This window comes from Natator depressus, chromosome 2 (genome assembly GCF_965152275.1).
Source record: "Natator depressus isolate rNatDep1 chromosome 2, rNatDep2.hap1, whole genome shotgun sequence".
In the NCBI taxonomy this organism is placed as follows: domain Eukaryota; kingdom Metazoa; phylum Chordata; order Testudines; family Cheloniidae; genus Natator; species Natator depressus.
In genome coordinates this window covers 193,027,204-193,048,830 of record NC_134235.1, presented here as the reverse complement: position 1 = coordinate 193,048,830, position 21,627 = coordinate 193,027,204, and the positions used below count along the sequence as shown (strand labels likewise).

The 21,627-nt window shown below is 42.3% G+C and overlaps 1 protein-coding gene across 1 annotated transcript in view; it reads right to left on the bottom strand.

The window, feature by feature from the left end:
* Positions 1-3,400: 3,400 nt before the first annotated feature.
* Positions 3,401-21,627, bottom strand: part of NEK10 (NIMA related kinase 10) — a 171,800-nt gene continuing 153,573 nt past the window's right edge. Inside the window, exons 33-37 of the mRNA XM_074945638.1 lie at positions 18,488-18,598; positions 16,018-16,126; positions 14,307-14,359; positions 14,160-14,215; positions 3,401-4,062 (exon numbers count right to left, since the gene is read on the bottom strand). Of these exons, the coding sequence (XP_074801739.1) occupies positions 4,014-4,062; positions 14,160-14,215; positions 14,307-14,359; positions 16,018-16,126; positions 18,488-18,598 (378 nt within the window). The 3' untranslated portion in view covers positions 3,401-4,013. The remainder of the gene's footprint in view (positions 4,063-14,159; positions 14,216-14,306; positions 14,360-16,017; positions 16,127-18,487; positions 18,599-21,627) is intronic.

Genomic DNA, 21,627 nt, shown 5'->3' with positions numbered 1-21,627 from the left:
GAAAACAAATTATAACTTGCATGCAATTTTGTAAGAGCAGCCAAGTACAATATAAGATAGCTTTGGAAAAGTGTTTTGTGTTGTTTTTTCCCTGAAATCCCACAAAACAATGGACCATCAGAGCAGTGGGACTGCCTTCCTATAGATTGCACAAGAGGCAAAAAATTCCCACAGGAAATTAGGTTAAAAAAACCACGGACAAATAGCGTACAGCTCAGATCAGTGAACCAGTGACAATCTCTCACCAAAGAGACAGACAAGCATTTAAAAAATAAAATATGTGTAAGTCAACCAAACAAAATATTTGATTCATATTTAACATTGTTGAAAGCAAAAACAATTCCGTGTTCAATACTGATTATTCTTGATGCTGTGGATGGCCCTCGTCATACATAGTCACACAGGGCCAGCATTTGGGAAATGGCACACAAGCTAGGTGCACTTGCAAAATTGTTATTTCCCTCATCGTAGCATATAACAGGAATTTTATTGTATTGTCTGCTCTTAGAATGAGCAATCCCACAGTGGGAAATGTCCAGTTTTTAATGTCAACTGTAAGTAGGACAACTGTGTAAAGGTGTGGGGGGGGGATAAGGGGCAGGGAACCAGAAATTGTATCCTCAACTCTAATCTCCTATATCCAGCATGCTGGAGAGTGCCAGCTGTTCTTGCAGAACACAGGGAGAGTACCAGATGAGGCCCGCTAATTCCCTAGCATGGACTTTTAGCCTAGTGAAGCCATGCTGTACTCATGCATACTGCCAATGCCCCAGCCAGGCTCACTTCCTAATTCTGCATTCCACTGACAGCTGCTGCAGAGTTCCCCTAAGTCTGCTCTGCACTGCCTGCCACAACCAAGCACAGTTGAAACACCATCTTTCCGTGCTTTGGGCCCATTATTGGGCCCACACAATATTTATCCCATTATTGATAATGCTACAAATTTATTATGGATAAACGCAAGAGTCACTAACTACAGTCTGTTTTCCAATGAAAACTATGCCATCAAGTATCAATAGACACTTAGTAATATCACACAAACCCAGCCTAAACACAAATCTCATCGCTTTAATACATGCCTGAAAATAAGGTCCAATCCGTGGTTGATGCAGTGCCCCTGTTTCTATTTACTCCAGTCTGACAATTAATTATTAAAAAACACATGTGGAGGAAGAACATTGTAAATAGACATTTTTGACTTATACCCACTATATAAGTAAGGATAATTTTATGTTATTCTGAAAAAAAATAATTGTGGAAATGTGTATTCAGTTTGAGTGGGGCCGATATATCAAGACTTAGTTTAAATGAGGTCTTTTGTGTATGAAACGCATGCAAAATGTCATAGAAATTCTGATTTTCTTGTTATATACAGTACAGGCTTACTTTATAACACCTCAGATATTAACCACACCTTGTTGCCTTTCTCCTGTACTAAGAAAGATGTTCACTGTGACTATCAAAATCACATTAATATTTAACCACAAGTTGGGCTAACTTTTCGTGATTGCATTGTAAATAATACATCAGCCATTGCTAATTATGTTGTATTTGCAAGGCAACTGTTCTAATATTCATATCACTTTGTAAACTGGAACCATTCAGTGGCACTCTTTGGAGGAACAGGTACCTTAGTTGAAGAAGCATTTGATAGTCTTTTAATTGCAAAACAGAATAGGGTTTGGTTTGGTTTTCAAATAGTATCTACAGCAGGAGCCATTACAAACTCAACATTTTCCAATGATTGTGGTATCTGCTATTTTAAATATAGGGAGATATCATGCTTGCTTCATGATCCAGAGATGATGTGAATGCTTAGTGTAAACATATTAATTCCAGGTCACCTGTATTTACATTTTCAAAAATGTGCATTTACATTTTAAGGAGATACACATTTCATACAGCATGACAGATTACACCTTTTAGTTCAGTGGTAACATATGGGGGACTTATTCTATGGCTTTAACATACATGGTATTTTAGGAGTTGTGAGATAAAATGACACCCAGGAAGGTTATAAATCAGGGCAAGGATTATACATCCAGTAAGGTGCAACCAGCAGTGATGATAACAAGATGTTAGAGAATTGCACAGCAAGACAGTCAATTTTTAACAGGTGAGAGGGAAACCAATAGGTATGCCTCTCCTTGAAGTCGTAACAGATATATCTAAAAATGGATTGATATTAACTATAGCACTTAGGTACTAGGAAAGCAGAAAAACAGTTGACAGTAGACATTAGGGGGATATGCATAGGTGACAATTATGTGTGAAAATATTATGTTAGAAAACAAAATACAATATCATTTCTAATCCTATCTTTCTAATGCAGATGTATTCATCTCTGATGTTCCTGCTGATAATATTTTCCATAGGATGGCATGTAAGAGCCTTGTTTGCTTTCCAAAGCGGCTCCATAATGGACCTTGGCTGCTATGAGTCTGTCATTACCTAGATGCCAAAATCGGGCGTGGTGGCCTTCTGCGCTACATTTCGACTTGCTGGGGGAAATGTTTTATGTTAGACTGGGCTGTCACATGCTTGTTTCCTGGGTGGGTCATCACATCATAAGGATAAACCCACGTTCTAAACAGCATGCCTCCTTGTGATTTAAACATGCCCTTTTTGGCTTTGTATTCCTCCCTCTCACTCAATCTCTGAATTTCTGTGCATTTTACACCACCTCAAACCTCTCCAGTTGAAGGTGTCTCGGAAGGGGATGGATGCCTTTTGTACCCTCACCGTAACTTAGGCCCACCGCTGCTAACTCTCACCAGTTTAGAATCTGGGCTAGCGAAATCCCAGATGACGGGGGAAATTAATATTCTGTACATTGTTAAGAAATAATGTCTAGTTATTTACATATGTTTCAAGCAACCTATAGCAGAAATACTTTGCCAGTGTATTCACAGTAAATAAGACACACTTATGCATCCAATCAGTCACAAGTAACTATATGATAAGCATGAAATAAATAAGTTTCAACAGTCTAGGTATATGTCACCATATGTATTCTGATTTTTACAGTAGTTATGTTAGATATAGTATAATCAGACTGTAGAGAATGGCTCTCACACTTAGTCAAAACTCTAAAGATGAAAATAATAGCTTCAGTAATCTTGAGTTGAGAGACTCTGCATCTCTATTTAACATATAATGTACATAGAGAGAGATCCTCAAAGCGCATTAAGTACTACAAATTTGATTAGCAGCAAAGCATTGGTTTCATTTACTTATTTATTTTCTGTTAAACAGTAAATGTGTGTGTATATTACACTGTATACATATTTTACATATATGTATCTATACAATATATGCATGTCTATATATATATGGTATACACACACAAAACATGTACATATATACACACACATTCTAATATTGTATTCAAAGTTGCAATTTAAAAAATGACAATTATTCTCAGAAGCTGAGCAAGTTGTAAATACTATTAATGTGCTATACCAGCATTTGAAATTGCTACTATCCAAATGGCTACATTTAAATATTTAATAGTTGAATCAATTTCCAATTCTGGTGCAGTGAACCTAAAAATATTTCCTGCCTGGTGCTCTTTTTGATTTCTTTCTCTTGCTATAAAAAATAGCCTGGCTATGAGCCTTAAAATATAGTTCCAGCAAACCTGAGTATTCAACAATTCTTTAAAAAAATAAAATAAAAAAATAGAACATATTCATTCATTGTCAGGAATTATGTTTTTCTCCTAATGCACAAACTTAGAAGCATTTTCCCAAATAGTACGTACAGAACTCCCCCCATACAGTGCACAAAGTTTATGCTGTAAAACAGAGCTGCCACAAAAGTATCATACTGAAGTTCATCAGTCGTGAGGTCTTTTGAAAGCTGTCTCCCATTTGTTTCAGCATTGGAATCCCTTCCCATCAATATACTTTGAGCAAAGCTTATTATCCCTTTGGTGATCACACAATATTAGCTGAAGTAAGGGCAGTTGACTTCATCAGAAAAAAACCCAGTCTGTTCAGATTTGCAGGTGCTCATCTTTTGGTTGGATGGTTCTTTGTTCCCCACGGATAGTAGTGGTACCTGCAAAGATAAAGCGGTAGTAAGTGTTTGTTGGCCCTAGGAAATCTTTACTACTCATGTTCACCAACATCAGAAGGGATATCTGTGCTATCAGTAGGCAAGTTACTATGATAGATACAGACTAACACGGCTGCTACTCTGAAACCTATGATAGAAATGTGATATATAAGCAGGGTAAAAAAAGGAAGCTTGGATACCTAACTGCTATGTTCTACTCAATCATAAATTACTAGGCTTGATGCAGGAATTACTGGGTGAAATTATATAGACTGCTATTCAGAGTGCCAGACTAGATGTTTGTAATGAACCCTTTTGGACTTAAAATCTATGGGCTTCACTATACACTGCACAGAAACAGTGTGGTGGTAGGGTCTGAGAGGGAGCCAGTCACAGCTCTGATTCCCAGGTCCTGGCATAAGTTAAAGCAGCAAGGGGACAGCGTTAGCTTACAGTGCTGGGTTAAAAGGCCCGCAACGACTTCATGGCAGTGGAGAACCAGTCACAGCAAAGTCTTGCTCCTCTACACCCCTCTCTTTTCCCAATAAGCCCCAGACAAGCTAGGCATGAGAGAGAGCATGGGAGATGGTGGAACCGCCTCCGTCAGCTTTATGCTAGTGGAGATTCACCCATTAAATAATCAAAGTAGTCTCGTATTATATTACACTGTCCTGCAGAAGCATGCACCAAGGTTTTACTCTCATAAACTGTGTAGTTAGAAAGTAAAAAACAAGAATTTTTTTTTCTTCACAAAACTCATCACCTTCTGCTTCAAGTGCAAGGAGCACTTCCTCAACCTCGTTTTTTTCTAACACACACATATCAGCATATAAAGTAAAAACACACCTCAAAACAAAGTGCTAACAAAACAAAGCACTAAACTGTGCACACAATTCTCCCCCCTGGGAAGAGGATGGGTGAGAGAAGAAACATGGTGTTAGTCATGCTGCTTAGTGCACTACTGGAAAGTACTCCAATATTAGGGTGGTGTGGGTGGTATAAGAATTACACACAAATAACTATGTTAAGGTTGCAAAGGCAAGTACTCTAAAGTTAGGAAATGCCATTAAGGTAATCATCGATTCATAGAACCATGGGCTAGAAGGGACCGCAAGGGTCATCTAGTCTAACAACCTGCTAAGATGCAGGATTTGTTTTGCCTAACCCATCCACAACAGATGACGAGCCAGCCTCTTTTTGAAAACCTCCAGTGAAGGAGCTTTCGTTATATCCCTAGGCAGGTTTCAGAGTAGCAGCCGTGTTAGTCTGTATTCGCAAAAAGAAAAGGAGGACTTGTGGCACCTTAGAGACTAAGCAATTTATTTGAGCATAAGCTTTCGTGAGCTATGAAGTGAGCTGTAGCTCACAAAAGCTTATGGTCAAATAAATTGGTTAGTCTCTAAGGTGCCACAAGTATCCCTAGGCAGTCTGTTCCATTATCCTACTGTTCTTACAGTTAGGAAGTTTTTCCTGAGATTGACTCTAAATGGGCTATGCTGCAGTTTGAACCCATTGCCTCTTGTCATGCCCTCTGTGACAAAAAGAGAACAATCTTTATCCATCTTTTTTTGGCAGCCTTTCAAGTATTTGAAGATTTTAAGTATTTAATGATGGATGGTGGGGAAGCCAGGCCAAATCTGAGCGAGTTGCAGCACCACAGAGGTTTGGTCGGTCTGCCCCCATCCACCTAGGCGGAATCTGCCATCCTACAAAGCTTCCCATAGCTGGAGCAGCACCTGCAGTTGCTCATTAAGTGAGCACCGTCATGTTGAGTGCTACCCAGCTTCCAGTTCTAGTCTCCTCCCCCACCAAGTCCCAGTCTCCTCCAACCCCAACTCACAGTTTTCCTCTCCCCCCCAGTCCCAGTCTTCCCACCCTCAGGCTCCTTGTCCCAATCTACTCCCCTCCCTCATCCCCCAGGTCCAGGGGCAGCGTGTTATATACGCTCCTGGTGCCCGGGCTCCAGCAATATTCAGGGCCCGGGGGCTGGGCTCCACCAATGTTGGGGGCCGGGTCTCTCCCCCAGCCCCTCCCGCCGCCTCCCCACACCTGCCCCGAGTGTTCCCCGGCCCCCATTTGCTGCCCCCGCTCACCGCCCCCGGCCCGGGAGCCTGCAGCTCACGCTGACTCTGCTCCGCTGGCTCCCCGCATCAACTGCTGCCGCAGGGTCCTAGTGCCACCCAACCACTAGTGGCAGGGCAGGCTGCCCTGACCCTGCCCTTCCACCCAAGCCCTGAGCCCCTCCCATGCCCCAAACCCCTCAACCCCAGCCCCAGACAGAGCCCTCATCCCTCCCACACCCCAATCCTCTGCCCCAGCCCTAAATCCCCTCCCACACCCCAAACCTCTCATCCTCAGCCCCACAGCCCTCACCCCTGCACCGCTCCTATCCCCAAACTCCCTCCCAGAGCCTGCACCCCTCCCCCTTCCCACACACCCCCTCCTGCCCCCAAACTCCCTCCCAGAGCCTGCACCCCCTTCCTCTGTATCTCCTCCTTCCCCCAAACTCCCTCCCAGAGCCTGCACCCCTCACCCCTCCTACACCCCCACCCCAGCCCAGAGCCTGCACCCCTCACCCCCTCCTGTACCCCCTCCCCCTGCTCCGGCCCAGAACCTACACCCAAACTCCGTCCCAGAGCCTGCACCCCCACCCCGGAGCCTGCACCCAACACCCAAACTCCATCCCAGAGCCTGCACCCCAGACCTCTTCCCCCCACCCAAACTCCCTCCCAGAGCCTTAGGCAGGTAGGGGACGGAGTTTCGGGGGGGGGGGGGGCGGGTTCTGGGCACCACCAAAATTTCTACAAACCTGCCACCCCTGCCCAGGTCCATCTCTTGTCCCTTCTACATATCAATCAGGCAGCTTCCTCCTCCACATTGTCTGAGACAGCCTTCCTGCTTCAGTTCCTCTGGTTCCTGAACCCAGACCCAGTACAGCCCAGAGCTGGTGCACGGGGTGGCAGTGCCGCTCAGGTTTGGTCCGGCTGCCCCTCCATCATGATGACAGAAGGGTGACTGGGCCAAATTTGAGTGAGTGGTACTCTGACCAGATTGCAATGCCACTTACTGAAATTTGGCCCAGCTGTCCTCCCATCATGACAGACGGGAGGCCAGGCCAATGCTGAGTGGCTCTGTGCCCATGCACCAGGTCGTAATGCCAGGAGGAGGGAACCAGTCCCACAGGAGAGGAGCTACAAGAGCCGCTGTTGTGGGGTGACTACTTTTGTTTTATTTCAATTTATATGTTGTTTTTTATTTCATATTTGCTAAAAACACAGTAAGCTACCTATAACTATTTGACTGGACATTCCCTATGTGTAAAATATTTACAGAAATGAAAAAATGCAGTGAATAAAAGCTGTGAAAAAGAATGATTTATGACAATACATATAGCAATGTATACTGTTGATTAGATGAGTGTCTTCTCACTTGATTATACTGGGGCTAGAAATGTTCTCTCAGTTACAGAGAACCACTCTTGAAACAGCACTTCTCTACCATAAGAGGACCTCTGACAGCACATACAATGTAATAATTCATTTGGAGTCTCGGTGAACTACAGCACTCAGCTGAAGACCACTAGAGTCTCTGACCTTCATTTCTGCAGGTTCTGTTCATTTGTAACACACCTATCCACCTTCATATAAATTGAGCTGCTCTAGAATTAAGCCCCTTAATACACTTTATGGAGCTTTACATGAAATAATGAGGCAACAGACTGCAAATATAAAGGAAATATAGTTATTTAAAATCAGATCTTTCAACGTGGATACTGTGTGACCACCTCAATGCTGAAAGTTTGCAGAAGGCATACATTGTCCTATCTGTAAATGATCTTACAAGTAAAAACAGTCACATACACATCCAACTTATGTAGGTAAGCCACAACCATACGTGGTGTAACGTTAAATCAGGAGAAAAGAAAGAGAGGGGAAGAGTCATTGGGATAAAACTCATTTTGAAATATTCAGCTAATTTTTTTTTATAAATTTCTGTACAAACAAGTGACACTAATTGAAGCACTGAGTATTTCATGGGGATTAATGATAGATAGGCAGGAATTGATTATTCAGGACACAGCTGAGGGTCATTATCCCCAGATGGTCATTAATCCTCAAGACATGGCCTGCACTGAGGCTGTAATTACTATTATAATGAAAATGAAAAACAATTACTGTAATAAAAAAAAAAGTGTGGCCATCTTATGGGGTTTAGCTTCTCAGTTTCTAACCATTTAACACCCTACACGTCATCCAATCAGGTGTTGGAATCATTTCTCAGCACTCCACACAGTTTATAATTTTGCATATCTTTTTTCTGTCATTTCCCTATGTAACACTGAGTGACACCACCATTATTATTACACATGTGGGGGGAACATATAGTGCGGAGCATAAGAACATAAGAATGGCCGCACTGGATCAGACCCAGGGCTGGCCTTACCATCACCTTACCATGAGGTGATGGCTGAGTTTGATGCTGTACTCCAGGAGCATCTAAGAAGAGTCACCACCCAAGAAATGTACACACACCACTACCGTGGAAAACAATTCAAAATGAGATCATACGGTTACTAGCAACAAAAGTCAAACAGAAGATCGTGGCAGATCTGAAGTCAGCAAGATATTACTCTGTTATTCTGGACTGCACACCTGACATCAGCCATATGGAACAAATGACTTTAATGGTGCATTTTGTAACAACAACAGAACCTACTGAAAATGTCCCTGCAATGGAGACTGTCAAAGAGCATTTTCTAGAATTTATTGACATTGATGATACTACAGGAGCTGGTATGACAAATGTGCTTCTTAAAAAGCTGGAAGACATGGGAATTGCGATAGCTGACTTGAGAGGTCAGGGCTACGATAATGGTGCCAACATGAGAGGAAAAAACAGAGGACTGCAGACACGGATCCGAGAGTTAAATCCTCAAGCTTTTTTTGTCCCATGCAGTTCTCATTCATTGAGCTTGGTGGTCAGTGATGCAGCAACAACTTTTAGTGAGGCTGCTGAATTTTTTTATGTAATTCAAAGCATCTATGTACTTTTCTCCGCATCAACTCATTGATGGCAAATTTTGAAGCAACATCTGGGAATATCCTCTCGGACACTGAAACCACTGAGTGCCACACAACGGCAAAGTTGAGTGGAGGCGATAAAGCCTATCAAACACCGAATTGGGAAGATAGATGATGCCATAGTTGCCATTATGGAAGATAATGCTATGACAGGAACTGTTTGTGGGAGAACAGTGGCAGAGGGAAATGGAATCACCAGAAACATACATAACTGCAAATTTCTGCGTGGCTTAGTGTTGTGGCATGACATACTGTTTGAAATAAATGTTGTAAGCAAGAGACTGCAACGTGTTGACCTTGATATATCTGGAGCAATGGAACAACTAGACAAAGCAAAGTCCTACCTACAGTCTTACCGGTCAAATGAGGGATTTCAAAACATTCTGAAGAGTGCACAGAAGTTGGTAGAGGAACTTCACACTGAAGCTATTTCCCCACCCATTCAAGAATACAAGAGTCACCGAAGAAGAAGACATTTTGATTATGAGGCACGGGATAATCCCATAAGAGACCCCAAACAACAATTCAAAGTCGAATCCTTGAACCAGGTGCTAGATTGTGCAATATGGGCAGTTGAAGAACGTTTCAAGCAGCTCAAGGAAAACAGCAGTATATTTGGGATGTTGTATGATATTCCAAAACTCCTCACTAAACCTGAAGAAGACCTACACCATCAGGGCAGGGCACTAGAGAAGTGTTGACACATGATGATGCGATACTGATGCAAGTGATTTAGGTGATGAACTGAAAGCCCTTTCAAGATACATTTCAGATGCTTCAGAGGGAGTGAACAGAACAGGGCATTTCATTGAGTGATCCACCCCTTGTCATCCAGTCCCAGCTTCTTGCAGGCAGAAGGTTAGGGTAGAGGTGCTAAGGGAGCAGAAAATATACATAACATAGAAAAAAGCTGAAAAGAAAAGGATTATCCAGAAGAAATGTGTTCCCGGAAGAACTGGGGACCTGTATTATTGTGCTGTATGCAGTCAAACTGTAGATTTTGCATTCGCTATCAAATACAGGATACGTCCACAAAGCAGCTGGGAGCATGTAGACAGCAGTGTGGCCACAGCACCACGGGTTGCAGCTTGGGCTAAGCCACCCAAGTACAAACCCGCACATATTAATACAGAACTTTGAGTAATAACTCATTTAAACTACAATACAGAAATGTATTTTTTGCACCCCTCAGAAGCAGTGCAAAGGCTTGGGGAAGTCAGGGGTAACAGAGAAGCTGAGGGAGAGGGAATTAATTGCTGGGAAGGAGCCTGGGAGTGAACCTGCAGGGTTGTTGGGTGTGGGGGAAGTAGTATGGAAATTTTTGGGGGGGTGATTTTTAGGGAGTTGGGGAGCCTCCTCCATGCATATCCTGGCTGACCCCTAGCCTCTCCCATTCAGTCAGGCACATCCACCCCTGTCCCTGTGTGTCCCTGAAACACCAATCACCCATGTATCCCTGCACCCCCATTCTGCCACCCTCTCCCCACTGTCCCCATGTGTCCCTGCATCCCTCTGCCCCCATGTGTCTCAGCACCCCCACTCAGTTCCGCCCCCCATCATCATGTGGCCCTAAACCCCCACACCGATTCAGCACCTGGCTCAATGCTATCACCTCACTAGCTCCAGTGCCCTGCCCCAGTCTGTCCCCCCACTATCCCTTCTGAACCCCAGTCTATGTGATCCTCCAGCAGCTCTGTGTGCCGTACTCTGTCCCTCCCCCACATATCCTGTGCCTTCTCACTCAGCCCCCTGGGCAGGGCACTGCGAGGAAGAAAGCCTTTGCACCCTCCCTCTCTGTGGCTGGCTGCTCCAGCCCAGAGTTGGCTGCCCTCTCTTCTGGCACCACAGCAGCCCCTGGTGGTCAAAAGCCTCCCCAGCAGAATGAATTTTCCGCAGAGGGAAAAAAATCTGCGGGGGGACGTGAATTCTGCACGTGTACAGTGGCACAGAATTCCCCTAGGAGTAAGTACTGTCAATTCCAAGTGTTCAAATATCATGAGTCAGGCCCCAGAAATGAAAAAAGATTGGCTTACAAATCATGAGATTACATTTGGCAATCTTTTTTAGCCTCTAGAGTTCATGTTTTCAGGTTTTTTTCCTGAACAACGAAGGCTGGAAACTTATTTTAAAAGAGAGGGAGAAAAGCTGTGGTTCTCACATAATCACTCATCCCCAGGAGCTAGGACTTTATCAGAAAACAAATATTGCCAGACTTGTGATGAGAACTGGCAGCATGACAGGCACCTGTGCTGCACTACTGGAAGAATGAAGTAAGCTCAGCGCAGCAGCTGGAGCACTTTAGCTCCAAAATTCCATGGAAGACTCTGACCACTCCATCTCCTCCCAGAAGCAACAGCTTTAAGTGGTTCCATGCCATAAGCCCTGCAGGCCCTGCAACACTCCTGCTGCTCACTTTAGAAACTCCAGAGCTAGATCTAGAACACAGCATTTTAAACAGCCAGGAGAGTTAAAAGTAGAAGGAAGGTTCAGCAGATTGCTAGAAGAAAAATGCACACAGACTCCTGCTAGTATTCTATGATTAATAACTTTTTTCAAAGCCTTGTTATTTATGAACTATTGCCTAAGAAAAGGAGATAATTGAGGATTGCAAGGAGTCACATGATATGCTGGATTAGTGTTGGAAAGGTTGTAGTTATTCCTGAGACAGTCCACAGTGTTTGTAGAAGTAGGAGGAGATCAAGACTCCCTTAGGCAAGGCAAGGCTGATGGGATGCAGCTGTGAGGTCTGCAGTCCCATTTATGGTTAGTACAATAAGGCCAAATAACGGTGGACACTGACAAGCAGCATGGATTGCCGTTTGAGGAGGGTGATTTGTCCTTTCAGTCAGCTTGAACTGTTTGGAGATTTAGAGATATAGTAAAACCTAATGATGTCTGTCTGCTGGCTACATGAATCATCCTGTATGGGACAGCTATCAAAATTGCACTGTTTGGCTACCAAGACAGTGAGTGCGGAGAAACAAATGTGCAGGATTCAGAGGGCTCAAAATAGAATTGAGCAGAGCATAGTGTAGGAAACATGGTCATTTGTCAGGAAATCCAGCTGGCAGACTTTGAAGGTAAACGCATTTTCTGAAAGACAGGGAGAAATACGTGGGCTACTTGGTAGTGGTAAAGGGGACTGGGGAAGGAAGGGTATTGTAGTGGCAAGGGAGCCAAGCATAACTATGCAAGACAGCAGATAATAGGATGTATGTTGAAGAGTAACTCCTGGAATAACAGCAAGAGAATGTACTGTAGGCAGTGACATTTCAAAAATCTAACCATGTGTACTGCCTAAATACACATTCTCCGAGAGTAAGAAATAGTTAAACTTCAAATTCAAATAATACACTTCCAACAAATGAGTGTGAAGAGGTCCCATTCCACTCCCTCCCAAAAAATGTATTTAACTATGGGGGTTAATTCCAGTTTTGCCACATGCTGCCCTAGGATCAGGCCAGGAAGCAGAGTCTGACTCAGAGTCAATTTGACTTCCAGTTCCCCATTGCTCCAGGGGGACTACCCTGGGACAGCTGTCCCCCACTGTGTGGAGAAGATGGAGCCAAGACTCCATGCATTCCCTGCCCACATACATTGGGGGGGGGGGGTGTGTAATGACCTAGCAGTGGTTGCTCTTCCTTCGGTGCTCCTACCAACAGCACAAGCAGACAGCATAGGGAAGTAAGACAGTGATTTATGCCCCATTGTTCCCCTGCATGGCTGTGTAGGAAGAGTCACAATCTCTCCCATAATGTGGGATTTCCAGACATTTAGAAAAACATTTTAAAATGTAGATACCAAAGAACAAGATACGTTAGGAAATCCACAACACACATGGGACCAGAGCTGAGAAACAGGTATCGGAACTAGAAGACTGCGAATATGAACCGTTTTGGAACTGATGGTGTAATGTGCATTAATACCCAATTCCTATGCAATATGCTGACATACACACATACTTTGCAGCAATGCTAACATCTATGTATAGTTCCACTAAGCAACAGATTCTTTTTTATACTAATGCATGTAAAAGACTCCTGCCCACATGCACCGAACACCTGCCTAGTTATATTTAGTCTTTGTACGATGTTTTGTGCCAGTCAGTAAGCATGAGGTAAATGCCTAATAAAACTGTGGTACATTTATATAATAGCCTTGTTAGACCTATGCAAATACCACTGAAGCATCAGGAGCTGTAGTTGCTTCTCACCTCTGAAAATGAGGCCACTTTTATTTAAGGCCCCTAAGCATGCATTTAGGAGCTTTAATTTTAGGTCCCCACATTTGAAAATGTTGGTCATTGGCAACAGGAGCAGATTGCTGGGGAAGACCAAGGAAAGAAGCAAAGATGAACCACTTCAACAGGGGAAACATGAATTATTAAAAATCTGCTGAAGGTTCTTTAGGACTAGATAGGTAAACAGAACTAGAAATACCAGACTTGTGTTATTCTATTTTCCATGTAGCATCTCCACGCATAACCCTCTTTATGTAGTGTGTGTGTGTGTGTGTGTGTGTGTGTGTATCAGAGAGAGAGAGAGAGAGAGACTGCTGCCTGCAGTTTCAAACATATCTTCATTTCACTTCCTCCTGCTCTTTTTTGTTAGCACCTACATTTCTTCCTTTTTGTACTGCATCCAAACATTATACTGACTATGCTAGGTTCAGTCTTGTAGCCTTAGGGGTTTATGACAAAATAAACTCCCATTAAAATGAATGGGATAGAGGTGCCTTTTGTTTCAACTGAGTTTTCACATGGAATAATGAGAGGAAATTGCTACCAAGCAAACACCATTCTTCTCTGTTAGCAAAGAATACAGCAGCGGTGGCTGATCTAGAAGACTGGCTAAAATGTCCTAAACCAGTTCTATCCAGTCCAGGTCTATATGCCATAACATTATGTGTTACTTTAAAACTGAAAGAGAAAGCTACAATTAGGAAATAAAAGAAAATGTATCATTGGCTTACCACATCATAATTTAATGTTTCCTTTTGAAACTGAACTTTGAAACTCACCTGTTAGAAGTGAAATTGTAATAACCACTTTCCTCCAGAACCTCTTCAATCACAGACTACAGATTAAAGGAAATTCGGGTTAGTAAAAAATATATATCCTGGTTAGAAGTAAGAAAACATTGTTCATGAAGAACGTGAAAAGCTGACCTGCATCTGTTCATATGTCATTCCTTCCTCCATGTCAAAACTACCAGGAAAGCCTATAAGGCAAATATCAGGCAATGTTAAATCACTGAATTTTTGGCTTACATGTGCCTCATCAGAGTTTCTTAGCAATCACAGCATAGCCAGAATGATAACAGAACAGTTTATTAACAAGAGAAATAGCTAATCTTGATCTTCATCTGTTTTTGCTGCATTGACCACAGTGATCATGGAAACTGGTGGGAGGAGGAAATTCTTACAGTCTGATGTGATCTTCTGGACATTCGTATGTGGTTGTGATCATAGAGTCATAGAAACGTAAGGCTGGAAGGGACCTCGACAGGCCATCAGGCCAGCCTTCTGCTCTGAGGCAGGACCAAGTAAACCTAGACCATCCCTCACAGGTGATTATCCAATCTGTTCTTAAAAACCTCCAGTAATGGGGACTCCACAATCTCCCTTGGAAGTCTATTTCAGAGCTTAGCAGGAATAGTCTAGATAATTAGTTCTGCCAAGAGTCCCTTCCAGTTCTATGATTCTATCCTTATAGTTAGAAAGTTTTTCCTAATATCTAACCTAAATCTCCCTTGCTTCAGATTAAGACCATTATTTCTTGTCCTATCTTCAGTGGACATGGAGAACAATTGATCCCCATCCTCTTTATAACAGCCCTTAACATATTTGAAGACTGTTATCAGGTCCCCCCTCAATCTTTTGTCCCAAGACTAAATATGCCCAGTTTTTTCACCTTTCCTCATAGACCAGGCTTTCTAAACCTTTTATCATTTTTGTTGCTCTCTTCTGGACTCTCTTCAATTTGTCCACATCTTTCCTAAAGTGTGCCATCCAGAATTGGACATAGTACTCCAGCTGAGGCCTCACTTGTGCTGAGTAGAGCTGGACAGTTACCTCCTATGGTTTATACACTACACTCTTGTTAATACACCCCAGAATATTAGCCTTTTTTGCAACTGTGGACTCATATTCCATTTGTGATCCACTATAACCCCAGGTCCTTTTTAGCAGTACCACTGCCTAGCCAGTTATTACCCATTTTGTAGTTGTGCATTTGATTTTTCTTTCCTAAGTGTAGTACTTTGCACTTGTGTTTATTGGGTGTTGCTAAGGATGGAGCTCATTGTCTGCAGGAGTGTTCAACTTAGGTGCAAACCACATTTGATAACTACGTATGAAAAGTATACAGGTTTACAAGCCCTTGTATTGAGAGTGCTGGAGCAGATGAACTATGTTTTACTGTTTCCTCTCCAACTCTCTGAGGCCCCATCCAGAGAGGCAATTAAGTCATGTTAGTGCAACCACTTTAAAACATGGTATAAGAAGAGTTCTTTCTTGCACAGTGTTTAAATATGGCTTTGCTTAAGACCCAAGTGGAAGATTTTCAAAGACACAAGTAAGAGGCACCAAATTCCCACTGACTTTCAATGGCGGTTAGGCACCTAACTGCAATTTGTCTCTTTGAAAAAATCCTCCCCCAAACTCAAGAACATATTCTTTTAAATGGTTATGTCTGGTTCACAGTCACAAAGTATCCTGTCTTTTAAATCAGTTGCGCAAATACGACTTAATTGTCAGTAAAGACAGTAACTGATAACAAAGAGTTAATTTCTCTTTACTGAAAGCTTCCAATCTCAATACCATGTATCCGACTTGAAAAGTGTATTTCAGATCATGGGTTTTTGTTTGCTTTCCTTACCTGTTCTATCATCTGGGGCCAATATATTTCCCCCTGAGGAGTGAAGTAACAAATGGCAATCTGCTATAAAAAAGTTGGGCTCAATCAGTTCAGGAGAACCCTGAAGCAGCTGGAAAAAAGCAAAAACCATATTAAAACTACATTTTTTACACCAAAAACTTCCATCACAGAACATAAGTAGTTTTTCACTCTCCTAAAATCCAGAGTTAGAGGAGAAAAGGGCTTTCAATACATTTGAAATGAATAAAGAACTGGTCAAATCTGTCATGAATGCTCTACTTTCTTCCCTTCAGAGGTATTTATCAAACACTGAAGGCAGCCAAACTGCACTCAGTATAAGCCTCACAGCTATGTGGTACATGTGAAAGAAATATTAAAGTGCAAATTTGTATGAAAACAAAAAAGAAAAAATGTGTTCTCAAAACTAGGGGAGAAATAGTCAATAGTTTGAGACTTTCAAAGTTTGGTACGTAAAGTTAAGTTCCTAAATTCATATTTAAATTGTCTGATTTTCTATCAGTGGGCTCTCATCACTTTTGATTTCAACTGACTGCTGTGAACGTATGAAAATTGAGAATCAAATCATTTTGGGGCGTCTACACAGGGATGTAGGATCCAGTATCTTTTTGACAGTACAATGTCATCTTTGTAGATAAATAAGAAAGAAATGTCTGTCCCCATACTCTACAGTATCTCCAGCATAATCAACACTCTTCTCATTTTAATGCTGTAGAATCACACTGGTTAGACACAGACAAAACCTATTATGGGAGGTCCTGTACTCCACCCTCACCTCTGGCAACGCAGGAATCTTTCTAACAGTCTGTTCTTCTAATCCAATCACCTGCTCACACTAATTTTAGATGTTTCAGGCAATAGGCCTTCCACCATTTCCCACTGAAAATGACTGTACAATATAACAATATCATTGTCTGGGAGGGTCTTCCAGGGCTCATCCTAAACTTTTCTCTACTTAATTGCATCCCATTAACTTCTAGTTTTACTACAAACTACCCTTCACGGTCGTGGCCCTGGGCTGAGATTCTGAAATTTGCCACCCAACTCCCACTGAATTTCAAATATTTAGCTTTTACTTCTTCCTCATCCATCAATCCTCCCAGCCCCCTGAACGTTTTTCATTGTTCTATTAACTGCTTCCAACTTGCCTACATTTTTCTGGTAGGGAGATATTCGGAACTGAATTCAGTCTTCCAAATACAGTCTCCCCACAGAAAGGGATTATCACCTTCTTGTACCACAATGCCTCTGTGTACGTGGCCCAGAATCACAGAGGCTGAATCTATATCTGACCAGAAAAAATATCCTTTAATGCTTGCAAGTCTTCAGTAATTTTCAAGTGGTGACACTGAATTATTGCTAACAGACTAGTCAACAATTAGGACGAATAATTTGGCTTCAAGAGCATTGGGCAGTTTCAGTGCTTTCTAAGAATTCATGCTTTGAGTAGAAAGAGGTTGTTCCAAAATACCAAAATGTTGGTAATGATAACATAACAGGAGTTGACATAATCAGCTCTATCAGCCTTTAACACAAAAAGTTGGCCTGCCCTCCCCCCCTCCCAGTTTAAACACAGTTGCAATTTGATCCTAGGACAAGAAAAGGGAAGGTTAAATGATAAAAAAAACTGCAACCCTGTTTGTTCTGTATTGTGAAACATTTCTTGGTAAATAATTAATAAAATATTTATGCTAACAAAGGCCCATTTTTGAGACTATTGAGCGAGGGAGGCATTTGCATTTTAAAAAAAAATAGCAAGCATTAATTTTCCTTTAAGCATTATGCCTTGAACTGAAAAAAAATTCTATTTCATATTTATAAGATAAAGATATGAGAATCATCCTATTATGTTATAAAATAAGTTTCAGAAAACGTCTATGTGACTGTTTTGATCTCCTGCTGTTTTATTTTAAATCGCTCCCTGCTACTATCCTGATCTGATCCATGAAAGGAAAAACTAGTTCTCTGATCTCTGAGGAGGTGGATTTTATGTTTTGTTTATTAGCAGCTGGCTGGATCTTTCCATTTACAATGTGTGTGCCTCTGATCAAAGACAAAATCTAAAACCAATCTGTATCATTGCTTATCTAGACCTTCAGACTTATCAACTAAAAGGTGGCTAAAGCATTTGCCTAAACATTTTCCACAAAAATTGGAAACAACTTCAAATTAATCAAAGTTTTTGTGATACTAACTAAAAATCGTTTACTGGAATCAGAGTGTGGGGATAATGCCAAAAATTTAATTATTTGAAAACATAAGTAAGTTTTTGTTGAATCAGATACTTATTTTTCATGATTAAACTAGAAGATGAACATGAAGAACATTTCAGAGCATCTTAACTAACCTTTATAAAATTCTTCTCCCCCTCCCCTTGATTAATTCATATAGCATAATTCAAATAGAAAAGAGATGAAGACCACAATGGATGGTACGTCTCACAATACTGCACCTTTTTAACTTCCAATTTCAAGTTACAAGGATTGCTCTGTTGGCTGAAGAGAGATTTCTTGAATCTCTCAATAACTCTTCTTTTCAAGTGGCAATGCAAAGCTGGAGGAAGCTATAGGGACAGAGAAACAGCTGTTATCACTGCTCAATTTTGACTCTTCTACAGACCACATTTCCTACAGTGTTATTTTTGAAAATGGTAGTTACACTATATATATAGACACTGATATTTAATAGCCCAAGTAATAAACAACTGTATGGAATCTGAAACAATGCATATTGTAATAATGTTCTTTTGTTCACCCACCCTGTTAGAAGGTGTTGGAACCTGAAGAGATGGTAACTGGGCCCAGCTCACTGTGACAGGTGTAGCTTGTTATATTGATTGTGGATACAGAGGGGGTAGGACTGGCCCCACTGGTCAAAGTAATCTAACATCTGGGACTAGGTAGTCTTAAGGGAGGAACTCTAGGAAGAACAGATCCTGAGGAGAAGCCTTGGGCTGGATTTTTTGTTGGTTATCTTGAATTACCAGGACTGAAATCAGTGGAACGATATATGAGGATAAGGGCTTGATACAATGCAAAATAAAGTGAATGGGAATCTTCCCCTTGATTTCAATGGGCTTTGCTTAAGGCTGTAATACACTACTCAATATAACAAAGTGTGGCTGAATCTGGCCCTTCTATTGTAAGCTTTCCAGGACAGGAACTTTATATTTTACTTGTCTGTAAAGCATCCAGAAAGGTTTTGACTTTATACCAATACAGGAAAATTTTCCATATATGTTCTTGGGCATCAAAATCCATTCCCCTCTTTTTCTCTGTTTAACAAAGAAAAACATGCAGCATATTCCAGATGGTGAAATAGGTCTCTTATAGGAGAATCCTCTGAACTCTCTTCTTTATGAAAGATTAAATCTTTTGTGTTTGAATTTTTAAATCACCTTTCAGCTCTAAAAATAAATGTAAAGTCCCAATTGTTAGTCAGGCCCTATTGTCAGGGCAGCTTTTTACTTATAGAATCATACAATATCAGGGTTAGAAGGGACCTCAGGAGGTCATCTAGTCCAACCCCCTGCTCAAAGCAGGACCAATCCCCAACTAAATCATCCCAGCCAGGGCTTTGTCAAGCCTGACCTTAAAAACTTCTAAGGAAGGAGATTCACCACCTCCCTAGGTAACGCATTCCAGTGTTTCACCACCCTCCTAGTGAAAAAGTTTTTCCTAATATCCAACCTAAACCTCTCCCCTTGCAACTTGAGACCATTACTCCTCATTCTGTCATCTGCTACCACTGAGAACAGTCGAGATCCATCCTCTTTGGAACCCCCTTTCAGGTAGTTGAAAGCAGCTATCAAATCCCCCCTCATTCCTCTCTTCCACAGACTAAACAATCCCAGTTCCCTCAGCCTCTCCTCATAAGTCATGTGTTCCAGTCCCCTAATCATTTTTATTGCCCTCCACTGGACATTTTCCAATTTTTCCACATCCTTCTTGTAGTGTGGGGCCCAAAACTGGACACAGTACTCCAGATGAGGCCTCAACAATGTCGAATAGAGGGGAACGATCACGTCCCTCGATCTGCTGGCAGTGCCCCTACTTATACATCCCAAAATGCCATTGGCCTTCTTGGCAACAAGGGCACACTGTTGACTCATATCCAGCTTCTCATCCACTGTAACCCCTAGGTCCTTTTCTGCAGAACTGCTGCCTAGCCATTCGGTCCCTAGTCTGTAGCGGTGCATGGGATTCTTCCATCCTAAGTGCAGGACTCTGCACTTGTCCTTGTTGAACCTCATCAGATTTCTTTTGGCCCAATCCTCTAATTTGTCTAGCTCCCTCTATATCCTATCCCTACCCTCCAGCGTATCTACCTCTCCTCCCAGTTTAGTGTCATCTGCAAACTTGCTGAGGGTGCAATCCACACCATCCTCTAGATCATTAATGAAGATATTGAACAAAACCAGCCCCAGGACCGACCCTTGGGGCACTCCACTTGATACTGGCTGCCAACTAGACATGGAGCCATTGATCACTACCCGTTGAGCCCGACAATCTAGCCAGCTTTCTATCCACCTTATAGTCCATTCATCCAGCCCATACTTCTTTAACTTGCTGGCAAGAATACTGTGGGAGACAGTGTCAAAAGCTTTGCTAAGATCAAGGAACAACACGTCCGCTGCTTTTCCCTCATCCACAGAGCCAGTTATCTCATCATAGAAGGCAATTAGATTAGTCAGGCATGACTTGCCCTTGGTGAATCCATGCTGACTGTTCCTGATCACTTTCCTCTCCTCTAAGTGCTTCAGAATTGATTCCTTGATGACCTGCTCCATGATTTTTCCAGGGACTGAGGTGAGGCTGACTGGCCTGTAGTTCCCAGGATCCTCCTTCTTCCCTTTAAGATGGGCACTACATTAGCCTTTTTCCAGTCGTCCGGGACCTCCCCCGATCGCCATGAGTTTTCAAAGATAATGGCCAATGGCTCTGCAATCACATCCGCCAACTCCTTTAGCACTCTCAGATGCAGCGCATCCGGCCCCATGGACTTGTGCTCGTCCAGCTTTTCTAAATAGTCCCAAACCACTTCTTTCTCCACAGAGGGCTGGTCAACTCCTCCCCATGCTGTGCTGCCCAGTGCAGTAGTCTGGAAGCTGACCTTGTTCGTGAAGACAGAGGCAAAAAAAGCATTGAGTACATTAGCTTTTTCCACATCCTCTGTCACTAGGTTGCCTCCCTCATTCAGTAAGGGGCCCACGCTTTCCTTGACTTTCTTCTTGTTGCTAACATACCTGAAGAAACCCTTCTTGTTACTCTTAACATCTCTTGCTAGCTGCAACTCCAGGTGTGATTTGGCCTTCCTGATTTCACTCCTGCATGCCCAAGCAATATTTTTATACTCTTCCCTGGTCATTTGTCCAATCTTCCACTTCTTGTAAGCTTCTTTTTTGTGTTTAAGATCAGCAAGGATTTCACTGTTAAGCCAGGTGTTGTCACCTGCCATATTTACTATTCTTTCTACACATCGGGATGGTTTGTCCCTGTAACCTCAATAATGATTCTTTAAAATACAGCCAGCTCTCCTGGACTCCTTTCCCCCTCATGTTATTCTCCCAGGGGATCCTGCCCATCAGTTCCC